Here is a 22,163-nt window from a genome sequence, read left to right as displayed (position 1 = left end):
TGTGTTTAGTCTGATGGTCAAAAAGCTCAATTTTGGTTTCATCAGACCATAGAACCTTCTTCCAGCTGACTTCAGAGTCTCCCACGTGCCTTCTGGCAAACTCTTGCCGAGTTATATTGTGAGTTTTTTCAACAGGAGCTTCCTCTTTGCCACTCTCCCATAAAGCTGTGACCAGTGAAGCACCTGGGCAACAGATGTTGTCTGCACAGTCTCTCCCATCTCAGCCACTGAAGCTTGTAACTCCTCCAGAGTTGTCATAGGTCTCTTGGTGGCCTCCCTCACTAGTCCCCTTCTTCCTCCGTCACTCAGTTTTTGAAGTCGGCCTACTGTAGGCAGATTTACAGACGTGCCATATTCTTTCCATTTCTTGATTATTGACTTTTTTTTTACCATACAGGTTTATAAAATTATGAGGGTTATAGATAGGGTAAATGCAAGCAGACTTTTTTCACTGATTGGGTGGAGTGACAGCTAGAGGTCATGGGTTAAGGGTGAAAGGTGAAAAGTTTAAGAGGCACATGAGAGGAGATTTCTTCACTCAGAGGGTGAATGTGGAATGAGCTGTCAGCACAAGTGGTGCATGCGAGCTCGATTTCAATGTTCAAGAGGAATTTGGATATCTACATGGACCTTAGGGATATGGAGGGCTATGGTCCCGGTGCACATTGATGTGAGTAGTCAGTTTGAATGGTTTGTCACAGACTAGATGGGCTGAAGGGCCTGTTTCTACGCTGTATTTTTCTATGACTCTAAGTAAACTTGCCCCTCGCCTTGCCTTTAAATTCCCCTCTGCCCCCACCTTCCCAACCTTAAAAGCATACCCCGTAGTGTTTGGTATTACTAGCCTGGAGTAAAGATTCTAGCTGTCTACGCTACCTGTGCCTCTCATAATGTCATGTACACAAGCATTTTACTAAGTTTTGTGTCTCTTGAGACAATGTCCGGGAGGGCTGGTGTCTTTGATTATGTTGGCTGCTTTCCTAAGGCAGTGGGAGGTGTAGAGTCCATGGAAGGGAGGCTGTTTTCAATATAGTTCACAACTCTGCAATCTCTTGTGGTCTTGGGCAGAGCAGTTCCCGTACCAAGCCATGATGCATCCAGATACGATGTTTTCTCTGGTGCATCTGTAAAGACTGGTGAGCGTCATCGGGGAACATGCGGGATCCAAGGCACTAGGCGCTTTTCCTGCCCGTAGCGTGGAGTGGGATACGGGTTTAGTTTAGGATAATGTCCATGATTTATTGAACAGGGACTGGATGGCTGCCGGCTCCATTTTCTGACCGTCTTGTTCTTTAGGTACTGAGTGGAGATCCGAGGTTGTCAACAGTAGGAACTTTGATCGGGAAATTGGACACAAAAATCCGAGGTAAGGATGCCATACGATGAAAGGTACATTGAGTGAACACAGTTCAACATGGTACAGGCCCTTCGGCCCACAATGTTGTTCTGACCTTTAAACCAACCCTTCCCTCTCACACTGCCCTCCATTTTTCTATCATTCATGTGCCTATCGAAGAACCTCTTCAATCGCCCTAATGTAGTCAAGACAAATTTAATTATAAAGCACATTTAAAAACAACCCATGTTGACCAAAGTGCTGTACAAACCATAACAGGTAGCTAAAATCACAAATGCAAGAAACACAGATATAAACAACAAGGCACACAGCTTATAGACACAAAATAAACAACACAAGGGCCTAGGCACAAGCCAAAAATCAGCCACATCAGGAAGATTCAAACGCTAGTGAATAAAGGTAAGTTTTGAGCCTGGATTTAAAAGAGTCGATGGAGGGGGCAGATCTGATAGGGAGGGGAATGCTGTTCCACAGTCTAGGGGCTACAACAGCAAAGGCGTGGTCACCCCTGAACTTAAATTTAGATCGCGGGACAGCCAGGAGCCCCAGGTCAGCCGACCTGAGGGACCTGAAAGTAGAATAAGGGGTTAGAAGGTCTGTGATATGGGGGGGGGGGCAGCCCATTTAGGGCTTTATAAACAAACAGGAGAATCTTAAAATCAATTCTGAACCACACTGGCAGCCAGTGGAGGGAGGCCAGGATAGGAGTAATATGGTCCCTCTTCCGTGCACCTGTCAGGAGCCTGGCTGCGGCGTTCTGGACCAGTTTCAGACGGGACAGGGACGACTGACTAATCCCAGTATACAGGGAGTTGGAGTAGTCCAAGCGGGAGGATACAAGGGTGTGGATGACTTTCTCGAGATCTTTGAAAGAGAGAAACAACTTGATTTTGGCAATAGTAGGAAGCTGGAAAAAACTGGCTTTTACTACTGCATTAACTTGCTTGTCAAACTTAAAGGTGGAATCAAATATCACACCAAGGGATTTAACATGGGGTTTGACAAGGATGGACAGGTTACCAGGACTGTTGGTAATCACTTTGATGGAGTCAGGGGGGCCAAATAGGACAACTTCAGACTTGCCTTCATTCAGCTGTAGGAAGATTTGTGCCATCCAACACTTACATTTTTTTTTCAAAATATACTTTATTCAAAAATAAAATTATATACAACAAACCATTCAATGACTCTCAATCCTTTACATACGTTTCCCTTACCGTCTCTAGATATCCATACTATTGGCCACTCACATGGCACTCCAGTTGTTCACCTTACCACACCATTGTTGAGGGGTATACTGCCCGCCACCCGACCCCTCCCACTCCCGCGGGTGAAGAACTCTAAACCGTGGTCCTTCCCCACCGGCCCCTTGCGGTGGCTGCACCGAGTTTCAGTGCGTCCCTCAGCACGTACTCCTGCAGCCGAGAATGTGCCAGTCGGCAGCATTCTCCCACGGACATCTCCATGTGCTGGTAGATCATCAAGTTTCGGGCCGACCAAGGAGCGTCTTTCACTGAGTTGATGATCTGCCAGCAGCACCGGATGTTGGTCTCCGTGTGCGTCCCCAGGAACAGCCCGTAGATCAGAGAGTTCTCTGTTACGCAGCTGCTGGGGATGAAACGTGACACTAGCCCATCCATCCTCCTCCACACCTTCTCTGCGAACTGACAGTGTGCAAAGAGGTGGGTCACAGACGACTCCTCACTGCAGTCCTCCCGTGGGCAGTGGGGTGCGGAGACGACGTTCTGGGCGTACAGGGGGGATCTGACGGGGAGGGACCCTCTCACCGCCAGCCAGGCGAGGTCCTGGTGCCTGTTGGTGAGATCTGGCGATGAGACATTTTGCCAGATGAACTGGACAGTCTGCTCAGGGAACCACCCCACTGTGTCCATCACGTCCTCCTGCAGTGCCTGCAGGACACTACGTGCCGACCACTGCCTGATGGCCCTGTGGTCAAAGGCGTTCTCCTGGAAGAACTTTGCTACGTAGGACAGGTATGCCAGCAACGACCAGCTGACTGGGGCGTTGCGCAGGAGTGGGGCCAGACCCATCCTTCATAGCCAGGGCGACAGGTAGAACCGAGGCACAATCCAACACTTTATGTCCTCAAGGCAGTTCATTTGGCTGACTAGATTTGACTGGTCGTTTGGTTTCAAGGGGAGATAAAGCTGTGTGTCATCAGCATAACAGTGGAAAGAAATGTCGTACTTTTGAATGATTTGGCCGAGGGGAAGCATGTATATAGAGAAAAGAATGGGACCTAGGATGGAACCTTGTGGGACCCTGCAGGAGAGACTAGCTGGAGAAGAGGAAAATTTGCTTATGTTGACTGAGAAGCTTCTATTTTTGAGGTAGGATATAAACCAGTTCAAGACAGTGCCATCAACACCAACCCCGTATTGGAGACGGTCTGTTACAATGGCATGATCCACAGTATCAAACGCTGCGCTGAGGTCAAGAAGAATTAGGATGGTAGAGTCACCTGAGTCGGTAGAGAGGAGCAGGTCATTGTACACTTTCAGCAGGGTAGACTCTGTGCTATGATAAGCCTTAAAACCTGATTGAAATCTTTCCAAGATGTTGTTTTGGTGTAAGTAGGGCAGCAATTGACTGAGAATAACCTTTTCGAGAACCTTAGACAGGAATGGAAGTTTAGAAATAGGTCTGTAGTTACTAGGTAAGGTAGGGTCTAAGTTGTTTTTTTTTCAGGAGGGGCTGGACCACGGCACGCTTGAAGCAGATTGGAACAGTACCAGTTGACAGGGAGCTGTTGATTTTAGAGAGGATGCTGGGACCGGCTACGTCAAAGACATCCTTCAGGAGGGCAGTGGGGACAATGTCAAGGGGGCAGGTTGCAGGTTTCATGGTGGAAACAATCTTTGTAAGGGAGGGTAGCATGATGGGTTGGGAACAATCCAGTTTAGATTAACAGACCAGTGAGACAGTTAGGTCACGAGTAGGAGGGAAATGTTCATTCTAATGTCTTCAACTTTGCTAATGAAGAATTTTAAAAATTTTTCACATTTAGCAGGGGACACATCCAAACTAATACTGGGGGCGGGACAAATGACAGAATTTATGGTACTGAATAAGACCTTGGGATTATGAGAGTTGTTAGAAGTTAGGTCAGGAAAGTATTTTGCTCTCGCAGCCTTAACTGCATCCTGATATTTGTGAAGATTGTATCTCAGAATTTCAAAGGAAATTTGAAGCTTATCACGCTTCCACTTTCGTTCGGATATCCTGCACTTCCTCCTCAGGGCTCTGGTGGTGTCATTAAGCCAAGGCAGACCTTTAGGCTTAGGCTTTTTGAATTTAAGGGGAGCAACAGTATTCAGAATAGAAGAGCAGGTGGTATTAAATAAGGAAGTAAGTTCCTCAGTGCTGAGATGGGGAGAAGCCTCAATAGTACAAGTGTTGGGAGCAGCTATGAGAGCCTCAGAGAACTTATTGGCAGTCGAAGAGTTAATATAGCGAGAATAACATACAGGAAGATGAAAATTAGTAGGAGAAAAAAGCAGAGAAGCATCAAACATAACAGCACTATGATCCGACAGACAGGCATCAATTATTACCGCATTGCAGATCGGAAAACCAGACGATAAGACTAGGTCGAATGTATGGCCTAGCATGTGAGTTGGTCCGGTGATAAGCAAAGCAAGATTAAAAGACTCAAGCAGGTGCATAAAATCACTTACGAGAGGCTTAGCGGGACAGCAAACATGAATATTAAAGTCACCAAAAATCAGAACTGGATCAAAGTTGGGCATAGTATTTGAGAGGAAGTCCGCAAATTGAGTGAGAAAATCTTTATGTACTTTTGGTGGACGATACACAAGAGCAATTAAGAGGGGATTGACCAGGCCCACTTTAATTAATTGTACCTCGAAGCTGGGGAAATAATCAGAGTTCAGTAGACTGCAATTAAAATGTTTCTTAAACACAGCGGCTTTTTGGTGACCCCCTCCACGTCCGGAGGGTCTAGGCGCGCTAAAAAAGTTACAGTCATCTGGACAGAGTTCAACAAGTGGAGCGAGCTCACCAGTGCTTAACCAGGTTTCCGTCACCAGTAAGAAATCCAATCCCTGGGCAGTGAAAAAGTCACTGAGAATAAAAGTCTTATTGGATAAGGATCTCGCGTTGATCAGAGCCACATTGACTGGGATAGCAGTATAATCCGACAATGGCTCCCTCAGCAGAGGGCGGAGGTTACGAAAGACTACTCCGGGCTTCACAAGTGGTCTGGCGTCCAGGTCTGTGTCTGGGATAATTGGTCGGAGAGAGGCGTACCTGGTCTTGAGGGAGCGCTGAGGAATGGAGTGACGTGGCCGACTGGGTCCAACATCGTCGAGCTGCAAAAGATAGACCAGTGCCGAGCGAGAGCTGGCAAGATTCCTCAGCTTAACCGAGGCGCCTGCACATTTACCCCGCCTTCTAGCTCGTTTCCTACGGTGGTAGCCGCAGGGCCGAGCACATATACCTTCAGGTAGTTGGGAGAATAGAGAGCGGCGGAAGCCTCATTGTCTGGAATCCCGAGTGAATAAGTCGACGACGGAGGCTGGAGTGTTTGACGATCGTAGACAATAGTGGCTTGCACATCATGTCTACACAGAGACACGAACAGAGCCAGGACAAACAAGAACAGCAATAGGCCAAACAGTGGCACGGCCTTCATCAGTTTGCTAAAAATGTAACTGTCTCTACAACCACCCCTGGCAGCACGTTCCACACACCCATCACTCTCTGTGTGTATATAAAAAAACTATCTCTGACAACCCCCTCACCACTATACTTTTCTCCAATCACCTTAAAATTATACCCTCTTGTATTAGCCATTTCCACCCTGGGGAATAAAATCTCTGGCTGGCTACTCAATTTATGCTTCTTATCATCTTGTACACCTTTAACAAGTCACCACTCATCCTCCTTCATTTCAAATAGCAAAGTTCTGAATACCAAAAGCACAAAACTCAATCAATGTTTTGTGCAACTGTACCATGATATCCCAACTTTTACACTCCGTGCCACGGCAGATGAAGGTCAGTGTCTCGCAGACAGACCTTCTTTGCCACCTCATCTACCTGTGTTCCACTTTCAAGGAATAGGGTACTTGCACTCGAAGCGGGGGGGAGGGGAGAGCAGGGCAAAGAGAGGCATGATAGGGGAGAGAGAGACTGGGGCAAAGAGAGGGGAGGATCTCTTGTTTGTCACTTTGCAAGTCATAGAAAAGTACAGCACAGAAACAGGTCCTTCAGCCCATCTAGTCTGTGCTGAACCATTTAAACTGCCTACTCCCATCGACCATTGTTCTCCATACTCCTCCCATCTATATACCTATCCAAACTTCTCTTGCAGGTTGAAATTGAGCTCGTGCACCACTTGCTCTGGCAGCTCATTCCACACCCTCACGACCCTCTGAGTGAAGAAGTTTCACCTCATGTTCCCCTTAAAATTTTCATCTTCTACCCTTAACCCATAACCTCTGAGGGTGAATGGAGCTGATGCCAGTAGAAAAAGCCAGCTTGCATTATTTACCCTATCTATACCCCTAGTCTTGATCTGACATCAGTTGTCTGAGTTAAGTTCCTTTAGCCATTCCCTTGCCTCTTCCTCAGTTGGTTCATATTCCTGTTGTAACTTTAGGCAGACTACTCACCGTGGACAGAGAACTGGCAGATAGAGTTTTATCAAGGTTCAAGATGGTTTAATGTCATTTACTGTAAACAAGTGTAAAGGAGAGGGCAGGCAGGGAATGGGGGGGGCGCGATGGAGTCAATGTGCAAGAAGTTGTGAGACACTTGAATAGGCGGTAGGTGATCTGTAGTACAGTTACAGATTGACAGGTATGACATTGTGGGTATCACTAAGTCATGGCTGAAAGAAGGTTATAGCTGGGAACTTAACGTCCAAGGACACACATTCTATTGAAAAGACAGGCCGGTAGGCAGAGGGGTTGGGGTGGCTCTGTTGGTAAAAAAAAATGAAATCAAATCATTAGAAAGAGGTGACATAGGATCAGAAGATGTAGAATCCTTGTGGGTAGTAAGAAACTGCAAGGGTAAAAAGACCCTGCTAGGGGTCATATACAGGCTTCCGAACAGTAGCGAGGATGTGGGCAATGAATTACAATAGGAGATAGAAAAAGCATGTTATAAGGGCAATGTTACAATAGTCATGGGAAATTTCAATATGCAGTCAATTGGCAAAATTAGTTGTTGCTGGATCTCAAAAGGGGGAATTAGAGCAACTCGTGGTTGAGCCCACTAGGGAATCAACTAATCTGGATGGGGTGTTGTGTAATAAACCAGATTTCATAGGGAGCTTAAGGTAAGAGTACCCTTTGAAGGCAGTGATCATAATAAGATAGAATTCAACCTGCAATTTGAGAAGGAGAAGCTAAAGTCAGATATGTCAGTATTATAATGGAGTAAGGGGAATTACAGAGGCATGGGGGAGAGCTGGCCAAAGTTGATTTAAAGGGGACACTAGCAGGGCCAACGGCAGAGCAGCAACGGCTAGAGTTTCTGGGAGCAATTCGGAAGGCACAGGATAGATACATCCTAAAGATGAAGTATTCTAAAGGGAGAATGATGCAACCGTGGCTGACAAGGGAAGTTAAAGACAGCAGAAAGGCAAAAGACAGGGCATATAATACAGCAAAAAATAGTGATAAGAAATAGGATAAGAATTAGTGATGAGAAATGGTTAGCTTTTAAAAACCAATACAAGGCAACTATAGAAAAGCTATAAGGAGAGAAAGGATGAAATATAACGTATTGGGCCCACTTCACATTATGTCAATGACTTGGAATTCATTCCACAGAATAATGCCAGGGGACGCCAGGGAGCCAGACGGTTATGGAGGCCAAGTCATTGGGTATATTTAAAATGGACGTTGATAGGTTATTGAATAGTCAGGGCATCAAAGGTTATGGGGAGAAGGCAGGAGAAAGGAGTTGAGGGACAATAAATCAGCTATGATGGAATGTCGGAGCAGACTCGATGGGTTGAATTGCCTAATACTGCGCCCATGGAAGATACAGATCTGTGCAGGAACAGGTTGTTAGACACATGGACAGTCAGTGTGTGAGGGATATAGACCATGGATAGTCAGTGTGTGAGGGATATAGACCATGGACAGTGTGTGAGGGATATAGACCATGGATAGTCAGTGTGTGAGGGATATAGACCGTGGACAGTCAGTGTGTGAGGGATATAGACCGTGGACACATGGACAGTCAGTGTGTGAGGCATATAGACCGTGGACACATGGACAGTCAGTGTGTGAGGGATATAGACCGTGGACACATGGACAGTCAGTGTGTGAGGGATATAGACCATGGATAGTCAGTGTGTGAGGGATATAGACCATGGATAGTCAGTGTGTGAGGGATATAGACCGTGGACACATGGACAGTCAGTGTGTGAGGGATATAGACCGTGGACACATGGACAGTCAGTGTGTGAGGGATATAGACCGTGGACACATGGACAGTCAGTGTGTGAAGGATATAGACCGTGGACTCATGGACAGTCAGTGTGTGAGGGATATAGACCATGGATAGTCAGTGTGTGAGGGATATAGACCATGGACACATGGACAGTCAGTGTGTGAGGGATATAGACCGTGGACACATGGACAGTCAGTGTGTGAGGGATATAGACCGTGGACACATGGACAGTCAGTGTGTGAAGGATATAGACCGTGGACTCATGGACAGTCAGTGTGTGAGGGATATAGACCATGGACACATGGACAGTCAGTGTGTGAGGGATATAGACCGAGGACAAATGGACAGTCAGTGTGTGAGGGATAGAGACCGTGGACAGTCAGTGTGTGAGGGATATAGACCGTGGACACATGGACAGTCAGTGTGTGAGGGATATAGACCGTGGACACATGGACAGTCAGTGTGTGAGGGATATAGACCATGGATAGTCAGTGTGTGAGGGATATAGACCATGGACACATGGACAGTCAGTGTGTGAGGGATATAGACCGTGGACACATGGACAGTCAGTGTGTGAGGGATATAGACCGTGGACACATGGACAGTCAGTGTGTGAAGGATATAGACCGTGGACTCATGGACAGTCAGTGTGTGAGGGATATAGACCATGGACACATGGACAGTCAGTGTGTGAGGGATATAGACCGAGGACAAATGGACAGTCAGTGTGTGAGGGATAGAGACCGTGGACACATAGACAGTCAGTGTGTGAAGGATATAGACCATGGACACATGGACAGTCAGTGTGTGAGGGATATAGACCATGGACACATGGACAGTCAGTGTGTGAGGGATATAGACCGAGGACAAATGGACAGTCAGTGTGTGAGGGATAGAGACCGTGGACACATAGACAGTCAGTGTGTGAGGGATATAGACCATGGACACATGGACAGTCAGTGTGTGAGGCATATAGACCGAGGACAAATGGACAGTCAGTGTGTGAGGGATAGAGACCGTGGACACATAGACAGTCAGTGTGTGAAGGATATAGACCATGGACACATGGACAGTCAGTGTGTGAGGGATATAGACCATGGACACATGGACAGTCAGTGTGTGAGGGATATAGACCGAGGACAAATGGATAGTCAGTGTGTGAGGGATAGAGACCGTGGACAGTCAGTGTGTGAGGGATATAGACCATGGACCGTCAGTGTGTCAGTGTGTGAGGGATATAGACCGTGGACACATGGACAGTCAGTGTGTAAGGGATATAGACCATGGACACATGGACAGTCAGTGTGTGAGGCATATAGACCGAGGACAAATGGACAGTCAGTGTGTGAGGGATAGAGACCGTGGACAGTCAGAGTGTGAGGGATATAGACCGAGGACAAATGGACAGTCAGTGTGTGAGGGATATAGACCATGGACAGTCGGTGTGTGAGGGATAGAGACCGTGGACACATGGACAGTCAGTGTGTGAGGGATATAGACCGTGGACACATGGAAAGTCAGTGTGTGAGGGATAGAGACCATGGACAGTCAGTGTGTGAGGGATAGAGACTGTGGACACATGGAAAGTCAGTGTGTGAGGGATAGAGACCATGGACAGTCAGTGTGTGAGGGATATAGACCATGGACACATGGACAGGCAGTGTGTGAGGGATAGAGACTGTGGACACATGGACAGTCAGTGTGTGAGGGATAGAGACCATGGACACATGGACAGTCAGTGTGTGAGGGATAGAGACCGTGGACACATAGACAGTCAGTGTGTGAGGGATAGAGACCATGGACACATGGACAGTCAGTGTGTGAGGGATAGAGACTGTGGATACATGGACAGTCAGTGTGTGAGGGATAGAGACCATGGACACATGGACAGTCAGTGTGTGAGGGATATAGACCATGGACACATGGACAGTCAGTGTGTGAGGGATAGAGACTGTGGATACATGGACAGGCAGTGTGTGAGGGATAGAGACCATGGACACATGGACAGTCAGTGTGTGAGGGATAGAGACTGTGGATACATGGACAGGCAGTGTGTGAGGGATAGAGACCGTGGATACATGGACAGATGAACAGTTTAGACTGGCATTGTGATAAGACTATATTGTGGGTGGAAGTTCCTGCCTTTGCTCTGTGCCTCTTAATTCTCATCTGAAACATTTTTGATGTCAAACAACAGAACAGGGTCACAGCACTGATCCCTGTGGCAGACCACTGGTCACAGTGCTTCACTCTGAATCCCAGCCTTCCAATCACACACTCTGGTTCCTTCCACCAAGACAATTATGTTTGCTTGTTCACTCTGAATCCAGTGGGATTGATGGCACTGCTCTGATCCCCCCCTGCTGTTATTCAGTGAATTAAAGGGGCTTTATAAATGCGGGTTTTTGTTGGCCATTGTGGAATCACTGCCCACCACTAACCACTTTCTTCTCCTGCAGTTCCATGGCTGTTGAATCATTCACGGTGGTGGCTCCGTCTGTTGACCTGGGAAACTTCCACCTCTCTAAAGGTGAGCATGTCTCTGGTTTGGGGGAATAATGCGAAGGGGTGTGAACTCTTGGGAATGGAATGAGATCAGGATACAACCCGGTGTGCAGGGGTTGGGAAGGGTAACACAAGAAACTAGAGAGCAGGAGTAGCTTGTCGGGTCCTTCAAATCTACCCCACCCTGGCTGATCTACACTCTGCAATTTCCTAAGGAGTAGAGACACTGCCACACTTTCTTCGTAATTCACTTGCGTGTGATTACCTATGTGTTTATATACATATATATTATGTTATATGTTTAGCAATATCTCAACCTCTCTGAACTTTAGAAATTTGCAGACTCTGTGAGGGGAAGATTGGCTTCATTGGGGTTCATCTTTAAATGGTGTTGTTTAAGGCAAATCAAATCAGCGAGGATCGTGGTGGGGCAGCCTGGAACGTCAACGTAACACGTCAGTGTAACGACTTACTAACTCTAACCCATGGGAGGAAACCAGAGCTCCCGGAGGAAACCACCTAGTGACCAGAGAGCACAGCCTCGGAAAAGAAAGACCCTCCTTTAAAACAGATGAGGAGAAGTTTACTTATTTATTTTGGGAGGATTAGAATATACAGTAAAAGCAAGGATGTAATGCTGAGGCTTTATAAGGCCACATTTGGAGTGTATTGTGGGCAGTTCTGCGTCCCTTATCTAAGAAGAGATGTGTGTTGAAGAGCCACCAGAGGAGGTTTGCGTGAATGAAAGGGTTAATGCATGAAGAGCACTTGATAGCTCTGGGCCTGTACTTCGTAGAGTTCAGAAGAATGAGGGGAGATCTCATTGAAACCTATTGAATATTGAAAGGCATATATAGAGTGGGTGTGGAGAGGATGTTTCCTATAGCGGGGGAATCTAGGACCAGAGGACACAGATAGAGTGGATGTGGAGAGGATGTTTCCTATAGTGGGGGAGTCTAGGACCAGAGGACACAGAGTGGATGTGGAGAGGATGTTTCCGATAGTGGGGGAGTCTAGGACCAGAGGACACAGATAGAGTGGATGTGGAGAGGATGTTTCCTATAGTGGGGAGAATCTAGGACCAGAGGGCACAACCTCAGAATCAAGGGACTTCGAACAGAGATGAGGAGGAATTTCTTTAGCCAGAGGGTGGTGAACCTGGAATTCATTGCCACAGACGGCTGTGGTGGCCAAGTCATTGGGTATATTTAAAGAGAAGATTGATAGGTTCTTGATTCAAAATGGTGGTCAAAGGTTACAGGGTGAAAGCAGGAGAATGGAGTTGAGAGGGATAATAGATCAGCCATGATGGAATGGTAGAGCAGACTCCATGGGCTGAACGGCCTAATTCTGCTCCTATGTCTTCTGATTTTATAATATATACAACAGAGACATACTGTACCTTTCTCTGTGTCTAGTGTACCCGATACATCCTTGTACAATGCACCATCAGCACACAATGTAGTGGGAAGTGCTTGAGAAACTCTTCAAGCGGAACCCTAGACTGTACACGACTAATCTTTACATTTTGTTCCTTTGCAACAGTATTACAAGAGTAACTGGAATATTTCACTGTTTACTGGTTTTGAAGCATTACAAGAGTAACTGGAATATTTCACTGTTTACTGGTTTTGAAGCATGCTGACACTTGCAGCCCGCCCCAGCACATCCTCGGGCTGTGTTGGTCGACGCATTTCACTGTATGTTTCAGTGTACATGTCTCATGTAACGCTAATCTTTTAACCTTCTACTCTGCCTCTTACAAGGGCTCCCTCTCACCCCTGCACAGTTGTTCTGACCCACCAGACGATCTGCTCACCCCCAGGGTGCTGCCTGAATTAGGGAGCGTTCCCTGTCAGGAAAGCTTGAGTGAGCTCGGGCTTTTCTCTGTGGAGCGAAGGAGGATGAAAGGTGACCTGATAGAGGAGTACTAGATGATAAAAGGCAGAGACAGAGCAGACAGACAGAGACATTTCCCAGGGTGGAAATGGCTAGTACAAGGGGGCATAGTTTTAACGTGTGGAGGAAAATGTAGGGGGCTGTCAGAGGTAAGTGTTTTTTACACAGTGGAGAGTACTCACCACTGTGGTAGAGGCAGATACTTTATGGACATTTAAGAACCTTTTAGCTAGGCATGTGGATGATAGAAGTTCGGAGGGTTATGTGGGAGAGAAGGCTTGGACTGATGTTGGATTAGGTTAATGTGAACTAAACTGAACGTTCCTAGACCGTTGCACGAACTCTGCGGTTTGATGTTTAATATTCGGTGTGTGATTTGCTTGTTTTTGATTTGTTCTTTTTTATGCACAATGGGTGTTTGATGTTTTTCTTTGAATGAGTTCCATGGTGTTTCTTCGCTTCGTGGCTGTCTGTGGGAAGATGAATCTCAGGGTTGTATACTGCTTAAAGACTTAGATAATAAATGTACTTAGAATGTTTGTAAAGGCCAGCCGAAGGGCTTGTGCTGTTCAAAGATTAGCTGCTGGTTCTGAGTGGTTGCATGAGCTTCTTCCTGAGTCTGCTCTTCTCTTTTCACTTCAGGACTAATTGAGAAAGTCCAGACCTTTAAGAGGATTCCATTGTCCAAGTTTGAGCCGCCCCATGCCGACATTATTGTGCTGGATGATTACTTCTACCATAGCAGCAGCCCCAGGAGCCCAGAGGTAAACAGTCGTTCATTCTTACACACTGGGAGCTGGAACAATTCACAAAGGATGTTGCTGGGGCCAGAGGGCCTCAATTATAAGGAAAGACTGGACAAACTGGGACTGTTTTCCCTGGAGTAAAGGAGGCTGAGGGGTGAGGTTTATAAGATCTGATCACATTGTTTTTCCCCGGGGTAGGAGGGGAATGTCGACTCAGACCATGAGAGGCCTGCCTCAGGCATTTTCGTACCTTACAAGGCGCAGATTGGAAGTCTGTGTGGGGCGCCACTCCTCACACAGATGCTAGAGCAATGTGTGGTTAAGTGCCTTGCTCAAGGACACAAACACACTGCCACAGCTGAGGCTCGAACTAGTGACCTTCAGATCACTAGACGAATGCCTTAACCACTTGGCCACGTGCCCAGAGTAGGGAAATCTATAACTAGAGGATACATCTTTAAGGTGAGAGGGGGAAGGATTTAAGAGGGGACCTGAGGGCAGGTTTTTCACCCAGAGGGTGTGCAAGGAGCGGTCAGAGGAAGAGGTTGAGGGCAAGTGCAATGACAACATTGAAAAGACATTTAGGAGGTTCAGGTGCATGGATAGGAAAGGTTGAGAGAGATATGGGCCAAGTGCAGGCTCGAGCGGTCATCTCGGTTGGCGTGGATGAGTTGGGCCAAATATCCTGTTTTGGCACTATGTGTCTCGGACCCTTCCCTCAGTTAATCTGTATTTCTGAACGTGGTAAGTAGCTGTTTGCATGCGACAGTGGTTACGCCTCAGCACACTGATTTCAGTACACTGCTTCGACAGTCGGACTAAACCCCGTGAGTGCAGCCAGCAGGCCTCGTACCCCGGTGATGTAGGGACATGCCCGTCCCAGCATGGAAAGTCAGCTCCTGTGGTCTAGATGCACGAGAACTACAGTGAGATCCAGTGGCCAGGGAGGCGGTACTGCGACAATCCGTGGAGAGCAAGGGGCATGACAAGGCAGAAGCCACAGTCATCCACTGCAAACAGCCAAGACTTTACCACACTAAAAAGTCCCCTGCACAAGTCTTCTGTCATTGTGAGATAAAACGGACAACCACCACTCCCCACCCTACAGTTAAAATGCTTTCTAAACGAGAATACTAACATCCAGCTTTAAATCTGCTGAGACAGCACCACTGCTTGTGGAGGGCTGGTAGATAGAGTTCAAGTAGTTCCCAAAAGTGGCAGCAGAGTGGTCGAGCAGATTCGAGGGGCAGAATGGCCATAAGCCATAGCAGAATTATGCCATTTGGCCCATCAAGTCTGGTCCAGCATTCCATCAGGGCTGACTTATTTTCCCTCTTTCTGTAACCTTAGACATCCTGATTAATCAAGAACCTATCATCCTCTGCTTTGTACCCAATGACTTGGCCTCCACAGCCGCCTGGTGCAGTGAATTGCACAGATTCACCACCTGCAGATGGAGAGGTTTGTTTAGCAGGCTGGGTGACTTGTCCTGTAAAGCGGAGTGGGGGGGGGGGGAGCGGTTTGCACAGGGTTGGGGAGCATTGGTCAGGGGTCTGTCCCTGTGTACTGACGGGGTGAGGTTTGTCCTGTGCAGTCCCGTGATGTGGGCGAGGTTTGTCCTGTGCAGTCATGGTAGGCCTGATTCATGCCTACATCTGTGTGTCTGGGTGTGTTGGGAGGGAGAGACTGGACACAGTCAGAGCAAGGGGCTTGATTCTCCCTTCTCTGTCTAATCCTTTGTCCATGGGTGGTTCCCAATGGGGGAGAGAGGTTGTGTTTGACGGGACACCTCTGTTAAGACTTCCTCGACTTCCAGTAACATCCTCAAGTGGTCACCTCTGCTTTCTCTTCCCAGGTTGGGGACGTGCGTGTGTCCTTCTATTACGCAGGGCTGAGCGGTCAGCGGTTCTTCCTTGGACGTCCGGATGTGGTAGGTTGTCACTCGCGTTGAGTCTGATGTTCTTTAATGGTTGGTCCTCAGATAGCTGAAGAGGCTGATCCGTAATCCACATATTCTCTCAATCCTGCCCCCCTTTGTCACCGGCTGATCACCACTGGAGTTAATCCGTTGTTCAAAGTAAATGTGCCACCATTTACAATCCTGAGATTCGTTTTCTTGCAGGTATTCACAGTAAATACAAAGAAATAATAAAAAATGGACAATAAATATCAGGAACCTGAAAGTGAGTCCTTGGGTTTTGGGAGTAGTTCAGTGTTGAGGTGAGTGAAGTTCTCACTGGTTCAAGGGCCTGATGGTTGAGGGGTAATAACTGTTCCTGATCATAGTGGTGTGAGTCCTGAGGCTCCTGTACTTTCTTGCTATGGCAGCAGTGAGAAGAGAGCACGTCCTGGGTGATGGAGGTCCCTGATGATGGATGCTGCTTTCCTGCGACAACCCTTCACGTGGATGTGCTCAATGGTGGGAAGGGCTTTAACCCGTGATGGGCTGGGATTTCTCCACCACTTTTTGTAGGCTTTTCTGTTCAAGGGCAGTAGTGTTTCCATACCAGTCTATGAGGCAACCAGTTAATATACTCTCCACCACACATCTATAGAAAGCAGTTTGTCAAACCGGAATGTTAGGGTAAATTCTGTTAATGGAGAACACCCTGTGCGTGACTTTGTTTAACATGCGAAGGCTGATGCACAGGTAGCCATCACGGTCCTTGACAAATCGGGTTCATGGTCCAGTGCCGTGGGGAATGTAAGATGATTAGGGATCCTTCACTGTTGCAGTCTTCCTCTGCCTGGTAGGTATCCCTGCCTTCGTCCTTTGTCCATGCTGCTTTCTGTCGAATGTCCCCAGAGCCTGATCCTGTCACAGAACCCACCGATTTCTGCTCTGTGCCCAGGTGGGTGAGGCTCACGGGGCGGGGACTGGCCTTGCCTTCCAGCGGCTGATGTGCGATCTCTCCCTGAAGGTGACCATTGTGGCTCATCAGGAGACCAACATGCTGGGTGCGTACCAGACCAAGGCGGGGAACATTCTAGAACTATTGTACGAGGAGCAACTCTCGGCAACGGTCAGTATATAGTCAGAATCTTTCTCGCAGAGTAGAAATGTCCGATAATAGATAGACGCATCTGGGGATGGGGGAGAGTTGAAAGGAAAAGTGCAGGCAGTTTTGTGAAGGGTGTCTGGAATAGGCCAGAGCTGGTGATGGAAGCAGATAGGGTAATCAGAATCAGGTTTAATATCACAGGCATTCATATGTTATGACGTGTTGTTTTGTGGCAGCAGTACAATGCACCACATAATGATAAAAACTGTAATTTACAATAATAAAAATTAAGTAGTTCAAAAAGAAAGGAAGAAAAGTAGTGAGGGAGTTTTCATGGACCATTCAGAAATCTGATTGCGGAGGTGAAGAAGCTGTTCCTGAATTGCTGAGTGTGTGTCTTCAGGCTCCTGTACTTCCTCCTTGATGGTAACAGTGAGAGGAGGGTATGTCCCGGTGATGGGGGCCCTTAGTGATGGATGCGGCTGTTTTGAGGCCTGGCCTTTTGAAGATGGCCTCGATGCTGGGGAGGCTGGTGCCCATGGTGGAACTGGCTGAGTTTGCAACTTTCTGCAGCTTTTCCCGATCCTGTGCGGTGGCCCCTCCATACCAGATGGTGATGCACCCAGTTAGAATGCTAGTGATGTTTAGGAGGCTGTTAGATGAGATGAATGTGCAGGGAATAGAGAGATATCAATCACAGTCTAGTGCAGCAAGAAAACAGGCCCTTTGGCCCAATGTGCTAATGCTGTCTCAGCTAGTCCCATATCCTTCTGAACCCCCCCTATTCATGCACTGATCCATAAGTCCACGCAGATGTAAAAAATAGCGGGTACGCTGGTCCCTGTCCTCGGTGTTGCTGTAGCCAGGTGGAAGGCATTCGGCAGCTGAAGGCGATGCAGTACCCCAGCCAGAGAGGGTGTTACTCAGTGGGCAGTAGTGTCAACGGGAGCAGGAAGGTGTTGGAGTTTTATGTTCAAGTCCATTGTCACTGGCGTGCAGAGGGACCCAGGAGTTTCAGTGCGTAGTGCACGTGAACAGAGGGATCTTGAGGTCCATGTCCATAAATGGCTCACAGTTGCCGTTCGTTTATAAGGTTGTTAAGGCAAATGGTATGTTGTCCTTTATTAGTTGAGAGACTGAGTTCAAGAACTGCAAGGTAGTGTTGCAGCTCTGGGTAGACCACACTTGGAATATTGTGTTCAGTTTGGGTACGGGTACACGGAGGGATGAGGCTTATGGCAGTGTGGAACGAGGTGTATTGCCTGCCTGACAGCAGAGCACAGCCAAGATGGTGGGGGTCTGTGATGTGGATGCTGGGTGCTCCATGACTCTGTGTATGTCTGGCGTGTGTTGCAGGAAGTGTTTGAGAGGGAGCACGCTGCCAACGCTGCCCTGACCTGGGCTCTGCGCTTTGCCGGCTGGCTGCTCATGTTTGTCGGCATCAAGCTGATGACACGGATCCTTTACACTATCGGTGAGTCTGACCGCGCGCTCGGTCCCTGCCATCTCCCGTCACACCAGTTCCCCACGTGGATCACGGTGAGTCTGACCGCGCGCTCGGTCCCTGCCATCTCCCGTCACACCAGTTCCCCACGTGGATCACGGTGAGTCTGACCGCGCGCTCGGTCCCTGCCATCTCCCGTCACACCACTTCCCCACGTGGATCACGGTGAGTCTGACCGCGCGCTCGGTCCCTGCCATCTCCCGTCACACCACTTCCCCACGTGGATCACGGTGAGTCTGACCGCGCGCTCGGTCCCTGCCATCTCCCGTCACACCAGTTCCCCACGTGGATCACGGTGAGTCTGACCGCGCGCTCGGTCCCTGCCATCTCCCGTCACACCACTTCCCCACGTGGATCACGGTGAGTCTGACCGCGCGCTCGGTCCCTGCCATCTCCCGTCACACCACTTCCCCACGTGGATCACGGTGAGTCTGACCGCGCGCTCGGTCCCTGCCATCTCCCGTCACACCAGTTCCCCACGTGGATCACGGTGAGTCTGACCGCGCGCTCGGTCCCTGCCATCTCCCGTCACACCACTTCCCCACGTGGATCACGGTGAGTCTGACCGCGCGCTCGGTCCCTGCCATCTCCCGTCACACCAGTTCCCCACGTGGATCACGGTGAGTCTGACCGCGCGCTCGGTCCCTGCCATCTCCCGTCACACCACTTCCCCACGTGGATCACGGTGAGTCTGACCGCGCGCTCGGTCCCTGTTCTCCCCTGTCACACCACTTCCCCACGTGGATCACGGTGAGTCTGACCGCGCGCTCGGTCCCTGTCACACCACTTCCCCACGTGGATCACGGTGAGTCTGACCGCGCGCTCGGTCCCTGTTCTCCCCTGTCACACCACTTCCCCACGTGGATCACGGTGAGTCTGACCGCGTGCTCGGTCCCTGCCATCTCCCGTCACACCAGTTCCCCACGTGGATCACGGTGAGTCTGACCGCGCGCTCGGTCCCTGTTCTCCCCTGTCACACCACTTCCCCACGTGGATCGCTGAGACCAACCGCTGTTCACTCTCTTCTCTCACCCAGTGTGGACATCCTAAGCCTAATTCTAGTGTTACCCAAGCTCAGCTTGCATTTACGCTGTCTAGCCAGAGGGAGGTGATGGACAGGTGTGGAGAGAAGGGGAAGGAGGGGAACCAGAATGGGGAGTGAAGAAAGAGTGAGGGAGGGGTTTGGTATTTGGAGAAATTTGTTTGCTCACTACTTTCTAAATTAAGATGAACTTTTTTGGGCACATGGAAACATCGAAGCATACAGTGAAATGCGTCCCTGGAGGATTGAACTGGGGGCAGCCCACAAGAGTTGCCACCTTCTGGCGCCATCGTAGCACGCCCACAATTTACGAACCCTAACCGTGTGTCTTTGGACTGTGGGAGGAAACCAGAGCACACGGAGGAAACCCATGCGGTCACGGGGAGAACGTACAAACTCCTTACAGAGAGCAGCGGGAAATGAGCCTGGGCCGTGCTGTAATTCACTGTGCTAACTGCTATGCTGCCAGTTCTCTCTTCTTTTCTGTGTAATCTCTCTCCCTCTGCTCCCTCAGCCTCCTCAACTCCCTCTGCTCCCCCTCCCTCCTCAACTCCCCCTCCCTCCTCAACTCCCTCTGCTCCCCCTCTCTCCTCAAATCCCTCTGCTCCCTCAGCCTCCTCAACTCCCTCTGCTCCCCCTCCCTCCTCAACTCCCTGTCCCTCCTCAACTCCACCTCCCTCCTCTGATCCCCCTCCCCCTTCTCCTGACCTCTCTGACCATTTCCTAGGTGATTTGTGTAGCCAGTGGATTCAGTGAGCATTGGGGGTGTAAGGGGGGTACGTGCCAGCTCTCCGCTCGCTCGGGGTGCTGGGGGGGTAATTGCCTGTGACCTGCTGACCCTGTTGCTGGAGGGTCAGTGCTGCTTATGACCAGAGGGATCCATAGCTCCGCTGCTGCACAGGGTCAGACAGTGGGTGAGAGGGCAGTGGGGTGCTTATGGCACTCGGTTCAAAGGTCAGGAAGTGATGTTATAAAACTCTAGTTATGCCGTGTCTGGAGTATTGCATGCAGTTCTGATTGCCCCACTGTAGGAAGGATGTTGAGGCTTTGGGGAGGTTTACCATGTCGCTGTCTGGATTACAGGGCATCTGCTATCACGAGAGGTTGTTTTCTCTGGAGCTTCGGAGGCTGAGGGGAGATCTGATAGAGGTTTATAAAATCACGAAAGTCATAGACAGAGTAGACAGACGGTGTCTTTTTCCCAGGGTTGAAATGTTTAATTCCAGAGGGCATCCATTTAAGGTGGGAGGGGGGTTAATTTCAAAGGAGATGTGAGGGGTGAGTTTTGTTTTGGCAGAGTGGCAGGTGCCTGGAATGCTCTGTTTGGGGTGATGGTAGAGGCCGATAGATCAGAGGTGTTTGAATAGGCACATGGATGTGAGAGAAATGGAAGGATGTGGACATTGTGTAGGCAGAAGGGTTTCGTTTAGTTTGTGGGCCGCTGAACTGTTTCTGTGCTGTGTAGTCTGTGTTCTGTGTTTCCCCATATTAATGCTGTGTGTCTCTCTCTCTCCCCACAGTGGACTGGGTACCCATCCTCCGTGACGTGGTGAGCATGGGTCTGACAGTATTTGCGCTCTCCGTGGCCACTTCCCTGACCCTGCTGACGGTGGCCGTGGGCTGGATCTTCTATCGGCCCTTGCTGGCCGTACTGTTGGTGCTCCTGGCCACTCTGCCCATCCTGATGGCGAAGATCCGAGACCGGCCCAAGATGCTGTGAGCCCAGAGAGCGGAGAGGGTGAGCCGCTGCCGTCCCCTCCCTCACTGGACGATCCCAGTAAACAGTGTCACTGCAGAAACCCTGCAACAAATCTGACGGCCTGTAGCCTGTTCCCTGAGCTCCAATTCAGTGCGATGCCAGGGCTTGAGATGTCAGCAATGGACTCTGTTGACTGGGACCAGTCTCCTGCTGGTGCCCACGCACAGCCCAGCAGGTTGCTTCTCCTTAAGCCCATCAGCTCTCCTGGGGCGTAGGCTGCCAACAGAGGCCCACCCGAGTCCTCTGTCAGATTGTCTGCAGGTACAGTGAAGACCTTTCCTCTCCCGGCGGTGAGGTGGTTGGAGCTTCAGTTGCCGTTCCTGTTTTTCAGGGGATGGGGTTGCTTGCCCCGTGCCTGACCCTTCTCATTTTGCAGCCGGGTTTGGGACCGTCCATGTCAGAGTTTACAGAGAATCTGGTACCGTTTGATTCCAGTTCCAGTTCTGCTTGGGGTGGGGTGGGGTTGTGATATCTTCTAGGCAACTTTCTTAATAAAAATATTGAATCCATTGTTGGTGATGCAGACTATCACCGCAGGTAAGCTGCATTCAAGATCTGATGGTGGATTACACCAGCTTCCATTGCTTCTTGTCACAGACTGTGGCAGATCTGGGGGGAGCCGGGTGGGGGTTGGCCCCCTCTCACCTGGTTTCCAGTGATATTCATTGCAGAGTGTTCGGTAAATTGGCAAATAATTTTATTACTGTTTTACTATGATGGTTCATCCATGTCAGAGGTAGGAATTTTACACAGATTCAAGACACTAGATTGTTTATTGTCATTTCCAGTACGCAGGTGTAAAGGAGGACGACGCAGTTGTTAGTCCGGGTCCAATGCAGCACAAAATACCCACAATATAAAACATAAAAATATCTTAAATATAAATAAACATTGTAAA

The 22,163-nt window shown here is 48.9% G+C and overlaps 1 protein-coding gene across 2 annotated transcripts in view; it reads left to right on the top strand.

Moving 5' to 3' along the window:
• The window catches only part of LOC134357143 (transmembrane protein 43-like), a 34,865-nt gene extending 12,702 nt beyond the window's left edge, over nt 1-22,163 (top strand). For both annotated transcript variants that reach the window (XM_063068441.1, XM_063068442.1), the window contains exons 6-12: nt 1,297-1,366; nt 11,268-11,338; nt 13,855-13,976; nt 15,814-15,888; nt 16,880-16,981; nt 18,317-18,434; nt 21,027-22,163. In XM_063068441.1, coding sequence (XP_062924511.1) covers nt 1,297-1,366; nt 11,268-11,338; nt 13,855-13,976; nt 15,814-15,888; nt 16,880-16,981; nt 18,317-18,434; nt 21,027-21,226 — 758 coding nt within the window. In that variant the 3' untranslated portion in view covers nt 21,227-22,163. The remainder of the gene's footprint in view (nt 1-1,296; nt 1,367-11,267; nt 11,339-13,854; nt 13,977-15,813; nt 15,889-16,879; nt 16,982-18,316; nt 18,435-21,026) is intronic.

Source organism: Mobula hypostoma, chromosome 15 (genome assembly GCF_963921235.1).
Source record: "Mobula hypostoma chromosome 15, sMobHyp1.1, whole genome shotgun sequence".
NCBI classification, from domain to species: domain Eukaryota; kingdom Metazoa; phylum Chordata; class Chondrichthyes; order Myliobatiformes; family Myliobatidae; genus Mobula; species Mobula hypostoma.
Note: the sequence above shows the minus strand (reverse complement) of the source record. Positions and strands in the feature narration are given on the sequence as shown.